General features: G+C 40.0%; 1 protein-coding gene across 4 annotated transcripts in view; it reads left to right on the forward strand.

Annotated features, from left to right (window-relative positions):
- Positions 1–10274, forward strand: part of si:dkey-206f10.1 (adenylate cyclase type 8) — a 34690-nt gene extending 24416 nt beyond the window's left edge. For all 4 annotated transcript variants that reach the window (XM_046835610.1, XM_046835613.1, XM_046835611.1 and 1 more), the window contains 9 exons: positions 516–717; positions 3318–3401; positions 3511–3689; positions 3772–3853; positions 4473–4631; positions 5666–5812; positions 5914–6006; positions 7380–7497; positions 8965–10274. In XM_046835610.1, coding sequence (XP_046691566.1) covers positions 516–717; positions 3318–3401; positions 3511–3689; positions 3772–3853; positions 4473–4631; positions 5666–5812; positions 5914–6006; positions 7380–7497; positions 8965–9389 — 1489 coding nt within the window. In that variant the 3' untranslated portion in view covers positions 9390–10274. The remainder of the gene's footprint in view (positions 1–515; positions 718–3317; positions 3402–3510; positions 3690–3771; positions 3854–4472; positions 4632–5665; positions 5813–5913; positions 6007–7379; positions 7498–8964) is intronic.
- The last annotated feature ends 1046 nt before the right edge of the window (positions 10275–11320 follow it).

Genomic DNA, 11320 nt, shown 5'->3' on the forward strand with positions numbered 1-11320 from the left:
CTGTGTGCTGCTGGAAAACAGTGGTGGTAGAAACATCAGGATTTTCAAGATAGCATGTAAATTCTGGATCTGGTGGTTCCTCAGCCTCTGCCACATCACTTCAGACCTAAGTCGCTTTCAATTTTGGTCTAGTTACAAAGATCCCGTTCATGCAGTTTAATGAAATCAGTTCAACATCTGTCAAGTTATAGTTCCCTAAACTCCTTCTACAACTTAGAACAGACAGTTACTAAGGATAAACCAATGAACACTTTATATTAATGATAATGGACTTAGTCTTTGTTTATCTGTGTGAAAGATTTCTTGCTTGTACAAGTTTTTTGTGCATCCTTTAATATCCTGATTCACACCTCTAGTCTTCACCAAATAATCTGGTAAACTAAATAATATGCCTCCTATTCATATCATTATTATGCATAGCATTTATTGGCTCTTAGTTCATGTAAAATTCCAGACAATATTTTTGTCAGTTTGGTTTACATTTGTTCAACAAATAGTACTTTTTTTTCCTGCAGGCCGTATCCCATTATGCTCCAGTTCTGTGTAGTACTAATGTCGTACCTGCTGTTGCTGGTGATGGCCCTGGCTGAGGAGTTCAAACACTTTCCCACTGGACTTCAACGATTCTGCTGCTGGATCCACGAGAACAACTTTATGCGCTCTCTGCTCACCCTCACTGCCATAGCCTTGAACGTCGGCATGGCTTCTGCTGACATGGTAAGGTTCGAAGCAGCACCACCAATCAGAAGCTATACAGCCAATAAAAAGTCTCAAAAGCTATCAGGGGTTAAAAAACAATGTTTTTGTCACACTGTCTCTGCAGTTTTGCACTATAGGGCCGGAGTCATGAGTTTAAATCCCACAGCTGAATGTATTAGAGATTTAAAAACAATCTAATTAGCTTTACCCCGGGTGCTTCCAGGTCAGAGGAACTATCTACATCTCTTTCCCTCTGATGACTGTGTAATGCTGACAGCGAGTGAATCATATGGTTATATCAGTGGCCAGAAACAGGATTCATTTTTCCTGTTACATTCAGCCACTTTCAGGTCTCTCCAGAGATGTTTAATAATGTTGTCTCTGAGCTACTCCTGTGTTGTGTTGGCTGTGGGGTTGTTGTCATGTAGGAAGTTGAACCTTCAGCTCAAACTGAGATCATAAAAACAGATGCTGCTGCCACCATCATGCTTCACTCTTGAGATGGTTTTGAGCAGGTGACGAGCAATGCCTGATTTTCTCCAGACACAACAATTAGAGTTTAGGCCAAACAGTTAAATCCTGGTTTCTCAAACAAGAGAATATCCGTCCACACAGTCTTCTGTGGCTTCCATAGGTTTTGCACAGAAGAGAGACTTCCATCTAGCCACCATAAAGCCCAGATCAGTGGAGGGCTGCAGTGTTAGTTGGCCTTCCAGATCTCTACACAAGCTTTTTTTTGTCATTTCTACCATACACAGGACACAGTGAAAATGATACCACGGTACTCCAGAACCCTGGTGCTACACTAAACAACATAAAGCTACAACATTTGCATCGAGTGCAACCAGTTCAGACAAAAAACAGTACAGGCAGACAACACAAGACAGTGTGGGACAATACACATAACACAAGATAGCGCCACCCAGTAAACCTACTGTATACTCTGAATATACAGTACTGTGCAAAGAGAACTATAAAAGACTATAAACAAGAGTAAATATAAACAAACAATGCAGTGCAAAAACAGCAGTAGCAGCAGTCAAGAAGTGCGAAAAACAGCATGTAAACGCAGTGGCAGGCAGTGCATATGGTACCTGGGCCTTCAGTGAGAACTTACCTGACTTAATCCACCCCTTAATACCACCACTAACACATCACAATTATAGAAACGTGTGGCATTACAGAGAGAGAGGAATTTCACATATGGAGGTGAAAACCATTTTACTAAAGCAAGAAACCCAGTTAAGACTCCAAACCTCTACTACAACCTCAACTGTGCACCTACATCATCTGGAGCAGTTCAGAATCAATATTTGTCTAATAATATGACAAAAACATTAAAATGGAAATAAAATACAACCTACTCACCAGAGATGCAGACTCATAATGTGCAGCGCCCCTCAGAGGCTGTTAGCCACTGGTAAGCTCGTATTCACTGGTCTGGAGGTGGAGAACAAACCCTAGCTAGCTTCAGTGTTATCCAACCTCCTCACAATGTCTAGATTTTCTTCAAAATGGATTTTTAAGTATGTCCGAGACCAAATCAATTTCTCTTCCTCCGTAGGCAGGAATGACGCAGAGCTACACACGTGTTTTTCCAGTCAAACTTGTCTGTAACTGTTTCCCTCTAATCAATCAATCAGAGGACGGAAAAATGCTGATGATATTCTGGGCCAGCTAGCTGCCCTGTGAGGAGAATATGAAATCTGATTGGTTAAAGAAACAGATTTATTTATAATATTCTATATGGTAAAAAGGCCAGCGGTACTGACTTTGAAGGCTCTGGGCAGATTAGATTGACAAGGCAGCACATAGAGGCTGAAATCTGATTGGACAAAAAATCCACATACACGTACTGGAAGCAGTGCAGCCGAGAGAAATGATACAAAATGAAGAAGATAAACTGTTGGGAAAAAAGTTATACAATTTCATTGAACAAATATTAGAATTTGGGTTGTAAATGTAGGTCAGTGCTTCTGATAGTGTTTAGGCAGCAGAGAAGGGCGGCCACTGTGTAAACGGTATTACATCGTTAAATATAAATAATATATAAATGGTGGTGGAATGGATTGAGATGAGTAATGAGTGTGTGTTTAAGTTCAGGTTGTACAGTTCAGTAACACAATTAATTAAGTGTGTGTGTGTGTGTGTGTGTGTGTGTGTGTGTGTGTGTGTGTGTGTGTGTAAGAGAGTTTCAGTTTAGTTTTGTGTTGAGAAGACTGTTGCACAGTCTTACTGACCGGACCAGAGCTCAGTCAGAGTGACCATCAGTTTCTTGGTCACCTCTCTTACTAAAGCCCTTCTCCCCTGATTGGTTAGTTTAGAAGAGTCCTGGTTGTGCCACACTTCTTCCATTTGAAAATGATGGAGGCCATTGTGCTCTCACAGTGCAGCATTTCTGGTAGGCTTCCCTATATCTGTGCCTTGCAACAATCCTGTCTCTGAGCTCTGCAGGCAGTTCCTTCAACCTAATGGCTTGGTTTTGTCTCTGATAGAGCACAAGTAGACTTTAATCAATGTGTAGAAACATCTTATTAACTATCAAGAGAAATGGGAGGCACCTGAGGCACTCATTTTCAAGTGTTGTTGCAAAGGGTCTGAATACTTATGTCATTTAGGTGTGGTGTAACTTCATGCATGGAGATGTGGAAAGCAGGAACGACACCAGCCAAAGACCTCTAACTGTCTGCACTCATCCTGAGGTGAGGCTTTTATTCCTAACATACAATGATATTCATGTACGTCTAATTCTTTTTACCATACTATAGGTCTCATGCTTTCTTCTCCCTCCACATATTATCCCTCCAATAGTTTTTCGTCTTAAGCGGCGTCGTCTCCATGGTTACCTGCGCGGTCTTTATAAGACTCAGCTCTCTTCTGAAGCTTACTGTTTTGTTACTGATAGCGACCGTGTACACATATTTTGTCGAGGTGGCCTTCCATACTCTTTATGTCAATCAACAACAAGAGCAGGAGGAGCAGCTCTCCAGGTAAATGACCATGAGGGCAAAAAAGAATTATGAAGACTACAAAACGTTAAACCAGCTCAGTCTTATGCATGTGTATCTCCAGATCTCACTACCTGAGAAGAAAAGGCATCTTAATTCTGTTGATGGCGATGTTTGTGATAGCCGTGTTCTTCAACGGTCGTCAGGTACACGTCACTACACCATTCACTTGGAGATAAATCAGTTTAAAGAAGCGATATGTGATTTTTCCTGGTAGATTAGAGACAGGTGAAGGTGATTAGTATAAAGGCGAGGCACTGCGAGGGGGCGTGGCCGGTGGTTCCCTGACAGGAACCTGGAATAAGCAAATAATTACAACATGCAAGAAAGTGGGATTTGAACTTTTAAACAAATTCAACAAATCTTACAAATAAGCATTAGGGTTATTTTAACTTTCTGGCCCAGAAATTAAAATCAGTATCTCAGCTCCACCCCCTTTTCGATAAATAGCAACTTATGAGTCTGCACATTTTGTACTTTTGTGAACGTTTTAGTGCAGAATCAAAAGAATAATGACCAAACTGATAATATTCTTCAAAATAATCCTGATGTCATCAATATAAAGCTGCAGTGTGTCAATTTATGTGACAGTGTTACACGTTAATTAATTGAATAATGACTATGAGATTAGCATAAAAAAATTTCTTCAATTTCACTTGCAACTTACAGCATTTCTGAGCCAACAGAAGGGTGTACAACCACATACATTATCATTTGAACGGTTTGCCGCTTTTGTGATTAAAGTGATTTTTATATTGCTATCAGTGGGAGGCCACAGCAAGACTGGATTTCCTGTGGCGTCTTCAGGCCCAACAGGAAGTGGAGGACATGCGAGAGCTCAGAGAGCATAATGAGTGTCTCCTACACAACATCTTGCCTGCACATGTGGCTCGCCATTTTCTGGACAGGAAAAAGAACGATGATGTAAGTGATGCGAATGCCATGTAGCAGCAATCCTTTATAGCAGTACGGCTCTCTGAACAATACCAGAGACATATTTTAAAATTTTTATTTTTAATATATAATTTTACTCATATCATATCTGTATTTAATAATAAAGTTTGGCTTTCAAACAAAAATGTTCTTTAGTTATTAATGTAGGTTGAGGAACCGAGGCTATCAGCAAAAATCCACACCGATAGTTTTTCCGGCTTTCGGTACGCTGTCATTATTAGAGTGACCTCTAGAGGCGAATCACTGACGCCACGTGCTGGGTTTTTTTTACGCGTGAAACGGCGCGCTGCACGGAGTGTTATATTGTTATATTTATCATTTATGATATATTAATTAACTAATTATATGTAATAATGAATATATTCATATTTATTATTTATTTATTTGGTTATTTGTTTTTTGTTTTTTATTTAGTATATAAAAACTATAGGGTGATTAATCGGTTATCGGCAAGTACGATCCAACATAGCTATACATACATAAGTAAATGTTTTGATTTTAATAGCAATAAATATGAAAAAAATGTCATTATGATTGTAATAATAACATATAGTGCACTTTTAATAAGTGATATATCTCTACAAAAGTAATGCTTATTAGTCTGTATGGTGCAGAACAAAACAATGAACTAATCTTGCATTATGAGGCGTCATAATTACATTAAAAATCATTATTAAATCTCCACAATAACGCTGGTAGTCACTCCGGCACGTGTCATTTTCTGTTACAGACTGAGCCGCCCCCCATTAAAGTTATGTGGCCCTCACAGAATAAGGTTTAGGGATCCCTGGTTGAGACTGATGGTATTCTTAGTCAATGTCCTAATGGTCATTTTATTATAATACATTTATTGATGGAGACTCTGGATAAAGGTGTCTGCTAAATGCCATAAATGTAAATAAATTTAATCCTGGTTTGAAGCAATATTCAGAACGTAACCGCAATAATGGTGCATCTAGTTTTAATACAACGATCTCATATTATTTCTCCTCGCACCACTTCAGGAGTTGTACGCCCAGTCGTACGATGAGGTCGGCGTGATGTTCGCCACCATCGCCGGCTTCAACGAGTTTTACGAACAGAAAGAGATCAGGCACGAGGGCGTGGAGTGTCTCAGGCTGCTCAACGAGATCATTGCTGACTTTGACGAGGTGAGGGATCGTGTCGCTTGTGTGATGAACATGGAACCGGTTTTCATAGGGTGTCTGGTTGTCTAAAAAAACTTATTTTTGTTTTTTGTTTGCGTGGACAGCTGTTAGACGAGACATACTTTTTGGATATTGAGAAAATAAAAACCATCGGGAGTTGCTACATGGCAGCATCTGGCTTATCGCCCGATAAACAGGTCGGTGGTGCAATGCACTTGTTAGAAATGTATCCAGGAGGTGATCATTAAACTTGATTTCTTGCTTTCTGAAACTTTCTGAGTTGGAAGAATCTGGAGTCAAATTGGCATTTCTATGCAAATCTTATTAAGCTCCGGATTCCGATTGGTTGGAAGGTGTGGATTAGTAGCTCTGAGAGCAGGTCTGGTCATGATGCAATTACAGGTGTCCCGGACTAATGATTTACATAGTCAATTTCAGAATTGTCAAATCTTGCCGAAACTGTGTGTGAAGTTATAGACAAAACTGCCTTTTTATCTTTTTTCAAGTTGAAATGTGGATGAACGTGAATTCGTAAAATGATTGCTCATCCCATTTTAAAGATATAGAAGAAAATGTATTTAAAAAAATGTAATCAATAAACCTAATAAATAACAACTACATAAAGGCCACACTGCAGACAGGATTTGCATTTCGCGTGTCAGCAAATAAAATAAAATCGGGCTAAACCCAAAAAGTACAGTACGGCGCAACATCGATGCACAAAAAACAATCAAAATTGAATTTACAGAATTAAATTAGTATATACCTACCCCCAAGATGCTCCTGTATTAGTCATGGATCATGGAAAGTGAAATCTAGGTTGGATCTATTCACACACAAGATAAAGATATTTACTAAAAGCTACTTTCTTTTCAGATTTATATTTACAGCATTATCATAACAGGTTGTATATTAACTTATTGGGAGTAAACCGGAAAGTTCTATGTGAAATCAGACATTTAGCACCCCCATAGAACCAAAATGGTAGGATCCTCGTTTCATAACACCTCAGCGAAGATTCAACTGTGAGATTGGTAATCGAATCAGGATTCTTCTATTGAAGCATCGAATTCATGAACTGTTTGAGGTCACCTCTAGATGCAATACATTGTTGCTATAGTAACAGTTTGGACTTATTTTGGTCCAAAAATAAGTGAACCGATGTTACGAGTCTTCGACATGCTGACAATTAGGTAACATTTATAAAATGTCGGCTCTTTGTTACAATAAGAGGCAACGATGTAACTTTAGGTGGTAAATGTAACAATAAATGGATCAAATGTCCCAATTATGTCAGTGATAACAAATAAGTTAATAAATCCGTGTTTTTGTGATTTTGGTCTCAAAAATCAATTTGGCTTGGACCTTTGTGAACAGGGAGAATGATGCATGCTTGTCTCTGTATGCCACACTTATGTCAATTAAAGGAATCTCTTCACGCTTCTGAATACTTGCATCTTCAGTTCTTTTTTACTAGCTACACTGATTCTGTTCTGAGTGCCAGGCTATGTATAATGTGTAACGATAAAAGAGGCAAGGGAACTTGAATGCTAACTCTCTGGCACTTCAGACCCGTGGTGGCAGCGACTGGCATCATCTGAGTGAACTGGTGCTTTTTGCTCTGGCGATGCAAGAAACCTTGAGAGCGATCAACAAACACACTTCCAACGATTTCCAGCTCCGTGTTGGTAAAGTCATTAAACATGTTTTTTCTTGTAGATTCACTGGGGGCTCAATGGATAAAGCTTTAGTTTTCATGGGGGTTCAGGCTCCAGCACTGTCAAGCTGCAATTGTTGGGCGCTTGAGCAACTGTCTGTAATCCAGGGGTGCTGTGTCATAGCTGATCCTACAGTCTGACTTCAACGTCCCAAAAAGCTTGGACATTTAATATAGACGTATCTTATTCTTTATATGGCAATGTTTTCACAGGTATTTCCCATCTTACGATCGAGATGCGTTTCGATGACCCCTTGTAACTTGAAAATTTAGGAAGTTGAGACATAGTCAAGCACACCCAGGAGTCTTAAAGTATGGTGATTAGTATGGGGTAGTATACTGTAATATGTAAATAATTTACCACATTACGGTACATAATTTAGCAAAACAGCAATTTACATCACCATACTCTATAAACTTTACAGTATATGTATGTGGCAACGGGCGTGTGGACGAGCCCGGTTTGCAATTGCAGGGCGGAGCTGGATGAAATGAGCAGTAAGAAGCACACCGGTAGTGATGAAACTAATCAGTGGGCTCTGTTTCAATGTCCAGCGACGCTGATAAAAAGGAGAGAGACAAGAGCTAAATTTGGGCTTTGAAACACCAAAAACACGTGCTCCACCATCGAGAGAACGGAATCTGTCGACGTCCGTATATCCTGCCAGTATCCCAATATGTATCGTACCGAATATATGCTGCTACGCTTGACTGCCACGCGAAACGTGAAATAATTTCACAATTTTGTCGCGTCGTCATCGTAAGATCGAAAAATCATAAGTCGAATCATCTTAACTCTGGACTACCTGTACCATACAAGGCGCCAACAAAAAGTTTTGAGGCTACTTTTGTAACATGCCAATAGATGGCAGCACATGGCTGCACGCACAGTCACATGGAGCACCGACCTTTATACTGCTCCGTGATGACAGTGCACCCTGTCACTGAGCTCTTCAGATTTGGCTTCTGCAGACTTCGCCCTCTTCCTGAAGATGAAGATCCAGCTCAAAGTTTGCCATTTTTGACACCGTAAGTCAAAAAGAAGACTTCCAGGACACATTCCAGGAGTCTCAGGAACGCTGGGAGCGCTGTATTGCTGTGCAAGGGAACTATTTTGAAGGTGATAGTGTGCAAATGTAGATAAATAGATATACCTTCTAACCCTGGAAGCCTTCATTTGTCACATATACAGTACAGTAAAATTCTTACTAAAGATATCATAGCTTGTTAGGAAGCTGGAGTCAAGGTTGATTCAGCATTCCTGAAGTAAACACAGTCAAAAGACCTTGAAACCTCAGCCTCATAAACAGTAGCCCATAGCTGTTATCCAATGTGCCACCACTGCCCTATCAACACTTCTAAATGTTTTGGCTCGAACATATTATTTCCTTTATATAAGATAATTTTGATTTCATTAAATTTCTCGGTTGTCCCACAGGAATCGCACATGGACCCGTCGTTGCCGGGGTGATCGGTGCTGCCAAACCACAGTACGATATCTGGGGAATGACAGTAAACCTGGCGAGCCGCATGGACAGCACAGGCATTAATGGGAGGATCCAGGTCCCTGAGCCAACCAAGAAGATTCTGTCCGACTGGGGATTTGTGTTGGAGCTGCGAGGAGAGATTTATATTAAGGGTGTGAGTGAGCAGCAGGGACAATTACGCACCTATTTTATCAGCAACAGCAGGGCGCACCGGACCATCAACATATCCACTAAAGGGGGGAGGCCCACCAGACGCAATGTAGGGAGGAACACACTGGCCTCGGTGGTGTTTAGTCTCCTCCGGGCCATCCAGAAAGAGAAGCAAAGCGGCACCGCTGGACGATTCTCACTGTCCACGAACAATGTGCAGTGTTAACGTCTTAAATATTACATATAAAATGAATTGTAATTGTTGCCTTCGCGTTCCAGGAGAAATTTCACCCTGGATCTCCGCAATGGTGTCAAAACAGCAACCTTCATCTTCAGTAGGAGGGTTAAATCTGCAGGAGGCAAATCTGAGTGTGGGGTGGGTTTGGTGATGCACATGGTCAGGTGAGATCATGTTGTTTCCGGCGAGAAACTCATGTGTGAGGAGAGCTCGCTGATGCACATGGTCAGAATAGCACCAGTCGCACGATGTAAACAGGACGATGTATTTTGGCAGACTGACTTATGAAGGTCGGTGCTCCCTGTGACTGTGCACACAGCCTTTGTACTTTCCTAATTTAGCAGCACTGTTAATTGGCAAACCATCGGTCAGAAATTTGCTAATTCAGAAACAGAGCTGGAACTTTGATGGTACTTTCTAGTCATTTAAAACATCTCAAATGCACCAAATGAAAGGTGAAAATTTTGGAACAGACCCCAGTTATGAGGTAAATCAATGTAGGGGCAGGTATAGTGTTTGTTGTATTAGCGCGTGTTCCAGCTGTTGTAGCATTCAACAATGTTATCCTACATCTTCTGTTTTACTGAATCACTTTGCCATACTTGAAGCACAGTTACGTCTTAGTTATAGATGAATATTTATATACATGCATTAATATGTGCAAAGCCAGCAGTCTTTACAAATCCTGTGTCAAAATGTGGTGTTTTTTTTATTTTATTCTATTTTAGAGAATCCCTGTGTCAAGGCCATGATGATTTACAAATACCTCACACTTACATTCATATTGTATATAAAAAAAAAATTGCATTCGATTTTATTGTATTATTCAAAACTTTAACATTTTGTATGAAAGATATTAAAAATCATTTTTATCTCTGATCCGACTTCTTCTTCTACTTTCGGTTGCTCCCATAAGGAGGCGCCACAGCGGATAATCTGTCTCCATACCCCTGTCCTCTACATCCACCTCTTTCAAACCAAATACAGGCATGTCTTCCCTCACCACATCCATAAACCTCCGCCTTGGCCTTCCTCATTTTCCTCCTTCATGGTGGCTCCATCCTCAGCATTCTCCTACTGATATACCCCATGTCCCTCCTCATGTCCAAACCATCTCAATTACACCTCCCTCACCTTGTCTCCAAAACATTCTACATGCACTGTCCCTCTAATAAACTCATTTCTAATCCTGTCCATCCTCATCACTCCCAACGAACATCTCAACATCTTCAGCTCTGCTACCTCCAGCTCCACCTCCTGTCTTTTACTCAGTGCCACTGTCTCTAATCCATACAACATCTCAGGTCTCACCACAGTCCTATAAACTTTCCCTTTCACTCTCACAGATACTCTTCTATCACAAATCACTCCTGCTATCACTCTTCTCCACCCACTCCACCCTGCCTGCACTCTTTTCTTCAAATAATACAACCAATAATTATATTTTAGTGCTTTCTTAATTGTTTTTAAGGATCTATAATGATTTATACATATTTTATTATAACGTTATTTGTAATATGATTGTTATTCTGTTACGTTATAAAATATTAAAGCGCCATCATCGTATTTAGTCGTGGGCATGATATACTGTAGTGTTTATTGTCGAAAAGCTTTAACCCAATCACAATTTTAATTACAGTCGTGTCTCGGATTGTAGTTTTGGAGAGTTAATGACCCCTAAGATGCACTTAACATTATTTTTATTGCACTTCTTCAGCTGTGATCCTTCAGGACAATATAGATAAAAAAATTTCCATTTTGATATCATCTCATATTTATACCCTGTGAAAAAAAATCTATCAGCCAAGTGTTTATTTTTGCATTTTGTGTTATCAACTTTTATTTGGTAAATGTTTTGCTTGGAATTTCTGCTCATTTTTAATCAAATGGCACTGTATTTTACCTCAGTACTACAATGC

Source organism: Silurus meridionalis, chromosome 23 (assembly GCF_014805685.1).
Source record: "Silurus meridionalis isolate SWU-2019-XX chromosome 23, ASM1480568v1, whole genome shotgun sequence".
In the NCBI taxonomy this organism is placed as follows: Eukaryota; Metazoa; Chordata; class Actinopteri; order Siluriformes; family Siluridae; genus Silurus; species Silurus meridionalis.